The following is a 15,101-nucleotide window of genomic DNA, read 5'->3' on the forward strand; positions in this document are numbered from 1 at the left end:
GCTTAAAGGAACACTCCCTCCCTCCCTTTCCCCTTCTCTTCCACCCACCATGGCTTCTTTCTCTGCAGCCCTAGGGGAGATGCAAGCTTCAAAGCTGCTCCTGCCCACTGCCGCCGGGCTGTGTGGGATCTGGGCTCAGCTAGAAACGGTGGTGGCAGCCCCCACCCCACACCTGCTCTTGTGGGACTAGGCGGCAGGGAGTCCACCCCCCACCCATCATTGCTGCACCCCCCAACACAGCCTGGCTGGAGCAGGCAGAAGTGGCTTTAAACCTTCCTCTGCCTCCAGGACAGTGGGGAAAGCAGCGGTGGCAGGTGGGGAAGGGGAGGGGATGTGCCTCTGAGCATTAAGGGGAAGTAGTGGAGGGGGGTCTTAAAAAAAAAATCCCCAGTGGCTCCTGCAGTGTGGTCCAGCCCAGAAGGGGCGTGCAGCCACCCCGCTGATGCTTATTGTGTCCCTGGCTCCGGCATGGTTTAGTTCGGGTCAGTCACGCTACCACTGGTTTCCACGCATGCTCCCACAGCCGGTACCGTTACTCACCTGCAGCCAAATGGCTTCTCCCCAAGCTTCTGTCCCTCCTTTGGAGGTGTCAGAGCAGTCCTTTCCCACCTGAACACGAAGGCCTACCATGCTAGCACTAGCCCTGTAATTTAAGCAGTGAGGACAGCTTCTGCAAGCCTTTGGGAAATTGGCTTTGGTCTTTGATGCCAACAGTTGACCGCAAAGCAGTGATCACTAGAAACCCAACTTAGCAGCATGAGCATAAAATAACAGCCAGCTCTAGCATCTGTCCAGAAACGACACTCGCCAGATGCTGCACTGCTTTGTTAACCCAGCTCACGCCACCCTTGCCTGATGGCAAAGGGCTGGGTGGAGGCCAACTGGAGATTGCTTGAAGGAGGCAGTGTGTGATGTTTCGACCCGGCTTTGATTTGCTAACCCCACTTTGCACAGGAAAAGGCTTCATGACGTCACTGACTTGAATGGGGCTTAACCATTAATGCTGAGCTGCACTAGGGCCGCCTTTCAAAAAACCAGTGTCGTATAGCAGACATGAGGAAAGGCGGATTCAAATCAACCCCCACAAGAGCATCTTTTGCATTTGTGAGAGAATTTACATACTGAAACAGAAAGCAGAAAATTAGGGAACAAGCTGTGCTGGTGCGCTTAGGTTGTGACTGTATGGCGAGGTTAATCGACAAGGAAGGTGCTTTTTAAAAGATCAGATTACCAATGCTGCCCTCTGAACAGGTAAGGCCTTCCAGCTGCCCCAGAGGAGGAGCTGGTTAGCGTTCTGATCACTGCTTAATTTTTCCAGGGCTGCTAAAAGACCACCAGTTTATAGTCCTCAGGGAACTGATACAGATCCCTGAACATGTGGCTGCAAAAATGCTGTTGGCGCACCAAATAAATGCTTTGCATGTTTTTGGGCAAGAGGAAAAGTTTATGCTTTTCTTCTACCCCCGGCCCATCTTAACAGGACCTGTCACTTCTCAATATGTTCATGCTTTTTAGGGGGTGAGGGAAAGTAGTTTTTAAGCAGTGCTAGGGATTTTTCCCCTCCTGTGGGGTTGCATTGTTTCAGTGATCGGCTTTCTTGTTAGGCTGCAGAGGATCCGATCCGACTGCTGCTGTCCTTATCCAGAGGCCAATGATGATAGCCTTATCCTTGTCCTAAAAAAGACCGGAGATGATTTGGCTGAGAGACCCTGGGCGCAGCACCATTCTTTACAGCGGGGACATCGCTGGGGGCTTGTGTTGATCTGTGTCTGGTTTAGCACGTTTATACAGTGCACGCACTGGAAGTGCTTTTGCGAGGTGGTGTCTTTGGGACCATGTTTGTACATGCAGAGGAAGAAACCTCTTGCAGTTCCTTTTCTGGAAAGATTTGTCTGATTGACTGTTTCTCTTTTGGTTTTTAAACAGGTCAAATGGGGTTGCTCCCAGACTGGGACTAGTCACAGTGCCTCTCAGGCCCTCTCCCTGGACCAAGGTCATTTGGCTTTGATAACACTACATGATTTTAAATGCTGCGGAAAGGTGGCATCTCGACCCTTCACGACTACAACCCAGGATGTACTGGTGCGTGGGCACTGAGGAAGCTGCCGTTTGCAGAGAGAGCAACATGGATCCACAAAATGGTAAAGGGAACAATTTGTTTTTCTCTCCTGTTTTGGAAGAGTCATAAATAGACTTGCGTGTTTTAATAGTACTTGAGAGTCGGGCACCTTGTGAGCAGTCTGAGTTCTGGGCACCCTAAGTCCAGTAAGCTGCTCCCAACATCTAAGCCCCAAACCACAAAGTGTGCCGGGTAATTTTGCTCGCAAGATCAGGATGTTTATGTAGGAAGAAGATAGGAATAGCTTTCCATACACGCATGTTTAGGGACACTTCTGGTTTTTAGGCCAAGACAACTTACCTATTATTTTTTACATAACGTGTGCTGCGTGGTTGATAAAAATGAATATGTTGCCAACTACTCATATGGCTTGTATCCAGGATACAAACATCCTTAAGATCAACATCGTTTCTAAGGCAGAGACTAACCTGCTCCAGTTTTACTGTCAGCTGTGATTCAGCAGCTTGCTCCGATTTCATGTTACAAATGCAGAGAGAGGATTAGGAGATCGTGTTTCTGTAACGTGGATCAACAGGCAGAAATCCCTTTTGAGAAGGAGTTTTGCCATTTGCTGCTTGCTCTTGTTCTGATTTTCCTTTTTCAAAAATCACTGGCTGATTTTTGTCGCTAGAGCTGTCGATGCCAATGCAATCGTGTTAAAACCAGCCACAAGAAATAGCCGTTCTGCATGTTGTGTTCCAGCATCTCCCCCTGTCATAAGCAGCTCCTTTGGAGGTAGCCTTTTCTTTACAAGTGTGGGTTGAAGGTGTGTTTGACGCTGTCTAGTGAGTAAGCAGATCTCAGTGGAAGCTAGCAGCTTATTTTGGAGCAGCCTGATTTTGGATTTTCATCTGCAACCATGAAGCAAAGTCTGGTACTGTACTCAGCAGCCGCCTTACCTTTTTCAAAAGACATTTCACACTGCAGGGAGCTCCGGGAACTCTTTGCTTTACCTGTATGTATTGTATTTATTCTAGCATGGGTGCGATTTTCTGTCTTTTAAAGCTGTATCTTTTTATAGTTATGAGACTGTTAGTACTAGTGGTTCAGATACATGCCTTGAGTGGCTACTCCTATATCCAAGCTGGATATCTGCATTTCTTCAGAAATGCAGTTCGATACTAAGCAATATACCTTGAGAAGAGTTTTAATCTGCTGTAAGGATAAGTGAGTGTAAAAGACTTGTGGCTCTAGTAATATTTGATATGCCAGGCTTTTCTCTCCATAGTGGTAAATAAGCTAAGTTGTCCATAAATGATAAGGTGAGAAGGAAAACGATTTAAAGTCAAGATTTGCCAGGTAATCGATTCTGACTTTCTCTGCAGAAGCTTTAATTTTGCTTTACTGTGTTTAAAAAAAAAAAAAAAAAAAGGGTTGATGATAACTAAAATCTAACAAAATCTACCAGTATTATGTTTGCATTATGTGCAGGGTACTGCGTGTAATAAACAGCTAGGGAAAAGCATCAGTGTGATCTGGAGATGGGGCTCAGCCATGTGTTGTGCTGGCGAGTTTGCTTTCCGTGCGGTCGCTGGGTATATTGAAGCTTGGTTCACTTCAGAATTGCTTCACTCCTGCCAGGAGTCCTTGCCATTGGTTTGTCTGTCCACTCCCTATGTTTGCTAGTTCTTGCCCAGGGATCCAGTTACACAACTGAGTGCAGGAACGTAGTGAGTCATGAAACCTTCACATGTGAAGCTCCTGCTGACATGCTTTTAATACTGATCCGGAGGCTGGTTGCTGTGTGCCTTGTGGAATAACCACCTGGAAGGATAATAGCATGTGGCATCCTAGCTGTAAATTCCTGCGACTCTCGTAGCACTGGGAAGCCCCACAGGTGTTCATGGTGCTAGAACCCAGGGAGTGCTCCTGAGCTGAGCAGGACTGGCCTGTACAAGTATGGGGGGCTGCTACCAAACAGTCAGATGGGGCTCGTGGTTCAGTATCTGGCTGCTGCCCCTAGGATCCTGGCAGCACTTTCCCCAGATGGGATGCAAGCCTGGCATCTTGGTCCCTTGCAAGAATGTAGGGTAGATTTGCACCTTGTAGACTAAATCAAAGCTTGCGCAGCATAAACTTTCGTAAGCAAGGGACTTTCTTCTAACTGCCTTTCTCTGTCCTGGTTCTTTGCCATATCCATAGACATTTTTCATGACACCTAAGCCTTGGGCCAGGTCCTTGCCTAACCTGTATTGTCAGAACTGCATAGACTTGAGCGGAGCAATGACCATTTATAGCAGCTCAGCCCATGCCCTATTCTAGGGGCGGGCAGTTATTTTGGGCAGAGGACCACTTAACTGAGTTTTGGCAAGCCATTGAGGGCCGCATGACAGGCAGCCCAGGGCAGATTAATATTAGTTTTTCTAAATTTTTTTAGAGACCCCGTGGGCTGGACAGAATGGCCTGGTGGGCCACATCTGGCCCCTGGGCCACATTTTGCCCACCCCTGCCCTATCGTGTCTACTCTGAGTCCCCATACTGTTTCACTTGGGCACAATATTCCTGTCCTGAGCTGCATCCTGATGTTGTTTCAAGCGGAACATCTGTTTTACTTCACCTGCAAGCTAGCTGTGTTGTCGATACGCTCCCTGGATAGCCGTTATCAGTTCTCAGGGGTATGAGGAAGCCTAATTAACCTGTGCTTGGAAAGTGTTCCTCTGCTGGAAGGCACCACAAGAGCGCCAAGTGCTGATGCTGTCTTTCAGTTTTGTGTGTCCTTCCCTCCTCCATCTCCTTAATGTCACGCTGAATTGTCTCCTCTTTATAGGGTGTGTTGTTTATTTGAATCCTAGAGTTTTACAGCAGAGGTCTTGTGATTGCTTGGTAGCAATTTAGGTCATATCTGAATTAGCTTCCTTAAGGAGAAAGGTCCCTTCGACATCCAGCTATATTTGCATTGTGGGCCAGGTTTGCAATCACGGAGGCTGGCATGGATCTAGCCGAAGAGGCAGTAATCAAAAATCGTTCCCATTTAATGGCTTGTGAAATAAGTGGGTGTGATCAGTGCCGCGTTCCTTCGACCAGGGTATTACATGTGCGTAGATGGGTGTGTGGCAGCTTGTGCTGTTTTGGCTCGTGCTGTTTGCTTTGCAGCTAAACGGAGAACACGGCCCTCTCATGTTGCTTGTTATGGGCCCACCTTTAAATTAAAAAACACAGGGTGCCATTAAGGGGGATCAGAACAGGCCTAGTGAACACCCCGTGTGTACGGGGCCCCCAGATTTGCTCTTTGCTTGTAGTTCTTAAAAGTTCTGCAACACTGAGTTGTGTGTTCTTCACTGTCGAGGGCAGGAACTTGCATTCATTCCCCTGAATACATATGCTTCTGAATCTCCCTGCTACGGAAAGAGGAATATATGGCTAGGTCTGCATTTCTGCTAATGCACTTCTGAGCCACCCGGTCTCTGGGGAGCACAGGGCAACGCTTGTGAGGAGTCGTCGCGCCTGATGCAGGGCCTAGCCCTGCCCTGCCCTTGTCCTGGTGCATTATGTAGCATTGGAGAGAGCGCTCATCTTTTGTTCCTCCCCCAGCTTAAAAATGGATGTAAAGCTCCTCACATGCGCTGTCCAAGAATCAGCAAGTGGTCGTAAAGCACGGTGAGCGGTAACACACTCGACCCATCTAGAGCACTTTGTTCGTTTAAAACTAACACGCCAGAAATAGGGATAATGAGCCCAGCTCAAAACTCTTTTAACGTGGTGTCTTTTGGGTGAGACTGTTGTATGTAAAGTAACCCTGTGAGCAGAAAACTAAGCAGTAGACAGGAGCTGGACTTTACTGTACATGTTCCCCAGAAACAGAAGTAGGAAGCGGCAGGCAGAAATAGGAAGTGCCTTTCTGTGACAGTAACTTGCTTTTATTTTTAAATCTATTCAAACAAGGGCATTCTGCAGAAGTGGTCAAATGTGAGGGGGGACAAGGCCCTGCTGTAGAAAGTCAGGCTGCTCCAGGGCCCAGCAGACGAAGCTGGGTGTTGTGCACAGCCCAAGCTACGTGTCTGCATATTGTATTTATCTGGGCTAAGATGTTTCAGAAGCTAACAGTGATGTTGGGTGCCTTTGTAAGACTCCTCAAAGGGGATTTTTCCCAGGATGGCCTCTTCTGTGCCTCCCAGGGTGGGCGCCCAAAATTCTTCTATAGTTGAAAATCATGGCCCTTGCATATAAGAAAAGGGAGGAAGCATGGGTGAACACGCTTGATACCGCAGTGGCCTGTATGGGCTGCAGGACTCGGGAGCAGCCGTGTTGGAATCAGCAGGAGCAGTGGTGCTCAGGACGCACCGGGTAGTTTGCAGAATTGGACCCTTGTCACTGATGAGTTGGATAATCAAGAAACTAGGGAGGGGAAGAGAACAAGAGCAGCCCAGAAGGCAGTAGGCAGGGGAGCCAGGGCTTGCTTTTGGTGGCAGTAGGAATCCAGTTATAGCAACAAAAGCGGGGAGATCTCAAGCCATAGCCCTGGGGTCGTGAAGAACCAGAAGGTCTCAGCGTCGTGCTGGGCTCAAGGAGGGTAGCTCCACAGTGAGACAACCCGCACAATAACAATGCCGAGCACTGGAGTCCTTAAATGTCACCAGCAGGAGTGGGAGTTGGAGAGACAAGGACTGCCGTGTAGCAAAGGAGATTGTCACTACAACGAGCTGCAGAAAGAAACCTGTTCCAAACCCCTGCCATGGGGAAGGGAACAGAAAAAGGAACTGGAGGCCCAGGCAGCAGGGGGGATGGCAGGAAGCGCGCGCACAGGCTGAGATGTTGGCACTGACTCCAAACGTCTTCCACGGCAGCGTTGCTAGAAGCAGAAGCAAGGTCCAGCCTGGGCAAAACGTGAGATTTATCTGGACGAGAAAAAAATGAGGCTTCCTCTTTAATGTGCAGTGGGAGGGAGTTTAGGCAGTGTTAATGGGAACAATGTAAGAGAAGAGCGGCAGGTGGAAATCTGCTGCAAACAGAACCTTTCTGAAAAAGGTTTTGTGTCTTTTCTGTCGACGCACGATTCGAAAGCAGCTCTGAAGGCAAGAGCTGAATTTCTGGGATTGGGGGAAAGGTTTCTTGTCTCTGCATACAGTTGCACTGCAAACATAGCAATGGATGGTATGCATGCACATTTGACGTTTGCTCACAAGGTCGTCCCCCCCCCCCGGCAGCCAACTCATGTTTTTGCCAGTAGCATTATACAGAACTTTACACGTGGAAGAAAATCATGCTCCATATTCCTAATTTATAGTTTCAAAAGCCCATCGGCACCTTGTCCAGGTCCCACTGAAGTCCGTAAGTGTCTTTCCATGGACAGCAGGCCCCAGGTCTGGTCCTCGCTGACCGTCAAGAGTCGTTTAGTTGGCAGCTTGTGACTTTCCTTGTAAGGGTGGCCTCCAAATGGTGCTGCTCATTTCTGCTCGGCGTCATGCCACCAGGCCAGAGGAAACGTTCACAGTTCAGGATGCGGCTGGGTTTTTCTGCCATCCTCCTCTGAATCAGCTGCCTGGCCAAATTTGATTCCTTAATAGCCTCAGTTATGGTCCTTCTTGAACCTGTGCTTTATCCCAACTCTAAGGTAGTCTGCTGATCAGGGCATAGGACTCTCGGTTCACCCTGTTACTGCCTAGCCCCTACCCAGCAGTCTCTGTGTGGGCACATGGGCCTGCTCTGGCAGGATTGGGGCCTCAGTGCAGCTAATACAAGCAACGAAATCATCACACGCTCAAGCGGTCCCGATAATGTTCTTACTCTCTCCAGCCAAACAGAACTGAAGTGTGACACCAGATGAAAACAGCCATGGCTGTGCAACGATTAGCTAAGAAGACATCTTCTAGGGTATAATAGTAATGGCTTATTTTTTTGTCATCCTTTAGCTGGTGGTATTATACACTTCTTTGCAAATGGGGATGCTGCTATGTCTGTGCTGCTACTGGAAGTGTGGTTGTAGCGTGGGGGTAGGCTTCCTCCAGCTAGCTTTACTCCAGGGGCCAGTAACAGGAAGCACAGGCTGTATCAGTCTGTATACGATGGGCTCCAGTTAAGCACATTGCTTTGGGACTGGCGAACCCCATGGACTTCCCTGCCGTATGCACTTGTCTGAACTCTGTAAGCAGTTTTGGGGCTGCTATTAGGCTCCTGGAAAATGGAGCAAATTGTAATAGTGACCAACTCCCATCATTGCCAAAGCTTTTTATAGCAGCCCATTGACAGCTGCTCCCCCTCCACTTGTTCTGGGCCAGTTAAGGGATGCAGCTAGTTGCAAAGGAGGCGCCTACAGTTACTCTGCAGTTAAGCAGAGTGCAGTCAAGTTACAAAGCAGACAACGGAGTTTATCCCCAGGGCACACAGGTGAAACGTCTGCCTGGGACTGTGGAAGTTTGAGACGTGTATGTGGGCAGGACACATCCGTTGGCTATTGCCCACTTAGTTTCACTGCCTCTTTGCGATCCTGCTGCAGCACCGATGATGTGGGCGTCAGGGACTGTTGCAGAATTGAAACTAAGGAGAATTTTTTTTTGTTGTTGGCTTTTCTGCCTGGCAGCAAGCACCTCACTGCTCCAGCCTGTGGCCCTAAACTGGGGGCCTTGGCCTGCCTGCCGCGGCTGCTCATCCCAGTCTGCCACCTCCACAGCCGAGCATCAGGGTGGACACAGGTGGTCAGAACCTGCTTTCTGGCCCTTTACCTGCAAGTGGAGTCGCCAGCCAGAGTTAGCTCACCCTTTACCCCTTCCTAGGAAGAGGAAGTGTCTGGGCACCAGGGTTCAACTGTGTAGCCAGGCTGCCTTGCCCTCCTCTCGTGCCCTGCTGGCTCTCTGACAGATGCTTTGGCTACTCAACCTGGCTTCCCCCCGGACCCTGAGTTTGTCCTGATCCTTTGGCTCTCTAATCTGATTCTAGTTTGAAACAACCCCGCTGGCTGCCTGACCCTCTGCATCTCTGCCTCGGTTCCTCAGACAGATTTCCTGGCTTCTGGCCCCTTATGCTTGGACTCAGCCTGCTCCTCTCACATCTTGGTTGCTTCTTCAGAGCCTGGGTGACTGCCAGACCCAGCCACCCATGACCCAGCATGGCACACTGTTTCTTTTGAAAATGGCTCATTTCCATGAATTTGCTGGTCAGTGCTGGCTGGCATGTGCACACATTGTGCACGTATTGTTAGTGTAAAGCTAAAATAACCCCTCCTCATGCATCCTCAGCAGCAAATGGCATAGCCACCTACATACCTAGAAGGAAAGTGCTTTTCCCAATTGAGTTTAGGATGCTAAAATCCTAAGGGGCATATTTGGCATAAAATTAAGAGTGGGCACAGTGGATACTGCATTCGCCTGGGCCCTGGAGATGTGGATATGTTTTTTAGTTCCTGTGCCATATGCTCCCTGTCCCTCGTTGTGGGTTTTCTCTGCGTGGGAGGTTGCTGGGACTTGCATAGATTTTCTGTGCCTACCTGTGCAGGATTGAATCGTAGCAGAGCATAAATGTATCCTCCTAAGGATGGTATATGTTGTGAAAGGGGCTGTAGGAGCTGAACATCTTTCTAAGCGACTTTTGTGGCTCATTTGAATCACATGTGCTCATTTGTGTTCTAATTAGAGCACTCCAGCATTGCGTCTCTATCACATGTGTGGAGCCCCCACATGTTTTAAAATGGCCGTAGGGATGCTTTATCTAAACTTCATCAGATGAACTTCAGATAAAGCATCTCGTGGCCATTTTAAAGCATGCAGGGGCTTGATACATGTGGCAGTGAGGCGTTTTTAATTAGAGTGGCTGTCCAGGAACCGCTCTAATTAAAATGCCACCCCCGAGCACACGTGTAAGCAGCCATAAATGCTACTTATAACTGGCAGGGGGGAGCTAGAGTTGGGTCTTAGTCTCAGCTTGCCGTCTGGAGAATGGGAACAAGAGCACTTCCCTGTGTCAGGGGAGTGTCGAGACGTTCTCCCATGCTGGAGGCCGCAGATGCACCTCCTTAGCACCGGCATTGTACTTGGGGAACATTTGAGTCCATCCTTCCCTCGTTTCCCCCCTGCTTTCTAATGACAGGTAAACGACTTGCAGCCTTTCACAGCAGAATCCCACAAGTCATCGGAAAAACCCTACTGCCGGTAAACCCCTCTCTGCACCCTGTGGAAAGCTGTGGAAAAATCAAGCCCCAAAGTAGTGATTCAAACGTAAAGAAACAAGAAGTCAGGATAAATTTAGCTCAAATATTCTTGGTATGTTTTGTGGTTGCTGTGGAAATGGTAGTGCTTTGTGCTTCAGTACTCAGAGTATTGCTCCAACGATCTGGCGTAAATGGAAAAAAAACTGTAGAAGGAGATCTTTTTATCTGCAGTCACTTGGCTCGAATTTTGGTGGTGTGGGGGCTGGGTTGGTCCGCCCCTCCCTGCCTTCCCCTCCTCTGGGGATGGAGCATCTGAATTTGGGTAATTGTTGCTTAATTGGAAAGCCAGGAAGCTGCAGTTCCAAGGCTTCAAATTGACATAGACTTCAGTGTGGCCCCCACCTTGCAGCAACAGCCTGTCTGGGGAGCACGATTCAAAAGGGGAGCAGATAATCATGTCAGACGAATACTCCTCCAGCATCTCCCTCCTTGACGCATCAAAGAAGTTGGAGAGACTTTGAAAAAGCTTCTATTTTTGCATCAAACAGATGCTTTCTCCCATCATTAATGGAAAGGCTTTTTTTTCCCTCTCCTACTTTAGCTATAACACTGTATCGTTCATTAACATCTAGCCCCCCCATTTTCAGCATCTAATTATGGCTCTGATTCTCCTGGGGTTATTTGCAGAACAAAATCTACATGCTTTCAGCAGAATACACACATGGAAGCTGGTTTGCCTCATGCTGCGTCCTTCCTCTTAATGAAAACGAGCTTCTGTTTAGTGAAAGAACCAACTTGCAGGATCTCCAGTCCCTCCCTCACCTGTGCAAGCAGCTTTTCTGGTGCCTAGCTTCTGCCCCAGAGTAAGGGAGATTGGCTTTGTGGGAGCCACTGGTTAAAATGCCAGCGGCACATCACTGCATGCACTTTCTGGACTGACAGCTACCTGAAGGGCTGGGCTGGTTTCTGAGCTAGTACTGAGCGCTCGTGTCAATAATTGCCCAAGTGTCACTGTCACACCCAGGCCCTGATTCAGGAATGCACTTCTCTTGAATGCATGCTTAAAGTTAAGCGTCTGCTCAAGTATTTCCCTGGCCTGGGTTGCAGTTAGCCTTTGGACCTGCATGGGTGCTCACGTGAAGGCACCTAGATCATTGAATCCAGCTGCCTACTACTACAGACTACGATGAATCCCATCCATGAACCTTATGAGCTGCATCAGGTTGTTGCTCCACTTCCTGGAAGGATGTTGCAGGCTGCTCTGAGAGCTGGAAAGCTTCGAATTTGCAGTCCTAAATTTAATCCTGTCCAGTTGGTCCCTTTCCCTCCATCCTACTCCTCTTCCCCAGTGTTCAACCTCTGATGTCTTCTGCCTCCTCTCGGTCTGTTCTGCTAGGCCACAGGTGTCAAAGATGCGGCCCATGCAGCTGTTTCATCCAGCTCACAGGACTGTTCGAAGGGCTGGGAATTTGGGAGCTGGGTCCCACTCCTAAATTCCCAGGCATGGAGCCTGTTGCTGCCGCTCATCCTACCACTCACCTCACTGCCAGATCCGGCCTGCTAGCAGCACCGTGGTCTGGATGTGGCGTGCAGGGGCGGCTGAGTTTAAGACCCTTTTGCTAAACTAAACCAGCCATGCTCTTTTGGGAGCTCTTCTCCAACGACCTTCTGATCTGCTCAGGAGTGGCCCTTGTTAGCAGTGGTTGCATCCTGAGTTCATCTTTCTTGAACGTGGGTGACCATGTCCTCTCAGTACTTTTGACTCCACCACTGCTCTCTTCCTATGGTTCTTATCATTCACTCGTGTCTTGACTTAAATTAGCTCCTGAATCTGGACAGCATTTGTGCTTGTCTTTAAAGTTAAGGACAAGCTGCGGGGTGGGAGCTTTCCTGAATGAAGGCAGGCAAGCTCCCGAGGTGCGGACTAGGTGGTTGTGTGTATCTGAACATCCCCGGGGCCCTGCTCACAACTGTGTGCTGCTGCCATGGTGGTTCCAGGTACTGCTGGGCGCAGGGGACTTGGATTGATGTTTGTACGTGCAAGTGCTCTTTTTTTCCCTCTCCAATGGAAAACCGAACCCTAGAGAAAAATTTAAGTTCAGGTAACAGTGCGTAAAATTGGCAGATTTCAAAAGAAACAAACCCCTCAGGTAATCATTGCAAAGTAGGACCGTGTTTTGGTGCTAAAAATTTGAAACAAAAATGTTGACCAGCCCTTATGATACTGAGCCATTTTCCTTTGGCTTCCACGGGTGATTGCGCTTTATTCAGATCCACCTTCTCCTGCACAGGCCTTCGGGTTTGTTATCCTCCCTCTGCTTGGTATAGGCTGTATACAGACCGTGACCTCCAAGGAATCAGAGAGAAGACAAATGGCACTTGTGCATGTTTAATGTGTATTCTCCAGTTGAAAATATATCTGAGGAAGACAGATGAGCAGAGATGCCTTCTATATAACAGCGTATTTGCAAACTATTCTAATTCTAGGACTGGAATGAAATCACCGAGTCCTTGCGATACAAGTGAATCATCCACTTAGAAGCTGGATCATCTTAATTTTCCTGTGCATTTTGGGGTTCAGAGATCTCTGTTCCCTTCTTTCCCTGCCCCTGCATTGGGTGGATTTTAATGTCAGTGAGCACTTTGGCTTCTCCAGGAGAACAGTGATGCTCTTTTTAGAGTTCTTCATTGATCCTCCGTGGAGTCTGTAGATAGAGACGTTGTCGGTATCTCTGCATTGCTTACCAGTATGTCTTGCCTTTACTGGAGGTAAATGGGCAGGAGGTCATTTTATTCTGCAGGCCCACAGAGACAGGCCTCTGTTGAACGGTTATGGTCTTGGCTTTATAATACTTTTGGTCTGCTAAAAAAAAATAGCTGGTCACCACCGGGATTTTGAAAACTCTTTAAGGAATGTGGGGGTGGGTGAGAGATGCTTGTGCCAGGTGAATTAGTTCATATGAAAGTCCCTGGCAAGGCACTGGGTTCAGTGGAAAGTCCCCTTTGATTGTGCCCATTTTTCTTCAGTGAATGAGCCGGGTTTCTCTTGTTTGCTCTTGCCTATAGGATTTTTTTTTTTCCTTACCAATCCTTCTTGCCACTCTGGTTCGTACCAAACTATTGCAAACCAGCTGAGATCACAGCAGCACTTCAGTTAAAAGAATAAATCAAGTTAAAAGTTTAACCTCTTCCCCTTCGGTGCCTGGGGCCAGAGGGCCAAAGGGGAGCTGCTGATTTGTCTGCCTGTCCTGTCTTAGGATACAAAGACAGGAAGTTTAGCCAGCAAATGCTCGCTAAGGCACTTCAAACAATCATTTGGAGGTTGTGTGAAAGGACAAAAAAGCAGGTGCCCACTTGCTTATGGAGCTGGAGACAGAATATGAAACAACGCCCATTTGAGCATCTGTCTGTGCGATGCCACACATCACGGGGGTTTGCCCCACCAGATCGTACCATCAATCCCTGTAGGTTGCGATGCAGCACTTGGAAGAGCAGCTTTGAGCAACGTTGTCGTGGAGGCGGAGAGTCTTTCCTAATGACTGCTCGAGACAAGTTGCACCCTGCAGCGTGACACTCGAATGCCGCTATTTCCTGACCTTACAGAGCTACAGCCGTGGCTCGTGAACACAGCTGTGCCCTGCAGGTGTGAACAAGCTTTGAACTCCTGCCACGCTGAGGTCACGGGCTCACAGTGCTCTTGGGAGATGCTGATGTGCACGTCCTTGAATGAGCTATAAGCTTTAAGGCATTAAGGTCTCCCTTGCATTTGCATCATGCCATGAAATCATAGGAAAAACTGACCCACTTGCACTCAGACCCTTCAAAAAAGGAAATAATCTTGGCAGTCCAAATGACCGCAGGCCGAGGCAGATTGTTCGCTACAGGAACTGGCGCATAAATACACAGCTCGGGTTGCAGCTGTCTTGATCTGCTGCACAGTTATCATCCAGCCCTGAGTGGGGCAAGGGAAGAAAAGCCCGAGGCATTTTCCTTCCTCAAAGTTTTATTTTTTCACTCCCCTTTTCATTGGACAAACAGTTTTCCCTGCATGTGACATGAGTTTGGAATCAGGCATTTCCAGCAACTCATCATGGTCAGTCTCTCAGCTTCAGCATAACTCCGTTTGCCAGGGCTTTTCTCACAAAGGCTTTTCTCATGAAGGCCTTTTATCTCAGTGGACAAATTTTATACGCAAGACAAAGTTTAGCAGGTGAGGTATTGGGACTTGAGTGAGGTTTTTTTAAACAACACTAAATTATACTCGAACAGCAGCAGATCTCTTCAGGATTTCCTCCACATCTGGTTAACTTGGAGACATTCCTCTAGGTCTTGTGTTTGGCCCTGTAAGATCATACAATCCTCTGCTCCCTTTCAGGGAAACTGGCACCGATGAACATTTGCACTGGATATGCTGCGGATGATGCTCTGTTTTACATCCTCTTTTCCACTGGCCTGGCAATGGGGCTCAGAGTGAAGAAAAGTTGCTCAAATGTGTTTAAATAATAGATGTATGGTTAAATTGAGCCACGTGAGCCCAGGAAAAGCTTTCCCCTCCGTCTGGAAAATGAGTCATCGTTAGCATTGTGCAGAGTGAGAAGCCGGGGTGTGATTCCTTGTCCAAGTTGCTGAGGCATCATTTCACCCTCCCGCCAGCCCAGTTCTGCAGTTTCCTCACTAGCGGGGATATCAAATTGCTCACCGGAGACGGCTGCAGTACCGTCTGCCGCCCTTGTTCATGAAGAAGGGCTGGTGGATCGACACGGTTTGTCGCTGCGCTCTTCCTGCAGCCCAGCGAGCTCTGTGGCACGCGGGGTGGGAGGGATGCCCAGTACAGGGTCAGATCACCCTGTTTTCACTGCACAGAAAAGCCCAGGTCAAGAGCTGCAGGTAGGACCTGCTGCG

The 15,101-nt window shown here is 48.7% G+C and overlaps 1 protein-coding gene across 2 annotated transcripts in view; it reads left to right on the forward strand.

Annotated features, from left to right (window-relative positions):
- The first annotated feature begins 1,927 nt into the window (after positions 1–1,927).
- Positions 1,928–15,101, forward strand: part of LRRK1 (leucine rich repeat kinase 1) — a 93,524-nt gene continuing 80,350 nt past the window's right edge. For both annotated transcript variants that reach the window (XM_019533801.1, XM_019533802.1), the window contains exon 1: positions 1,928–2,141. In XM_019533801.1, coding sequence (XP_019389346.1) covers positions 2,018–2,141 — 124 coding nt within the window. In that variant the 5' untranslated portion in view covers positions 1,928–2,017. The remainder of the gene's footprint in view (positions 2,142–15,101) is intronic.

The sequence above is a fragment of the Crocodylus porosus genome, unplaced genomic scaffold, assembly GCF_001723895.1.
Source record: "Crocodylus porosus isolate Cpor-Errol unplaced genomic scaffold, CroPor_comp1, whole genome shotgun sequence".
Taxonomy (NCBI): Eukaryota; Metazoa; Chordata; order Crocodylia; family Crocodylidae; genus Crocodylus; species Crocodylus porosus.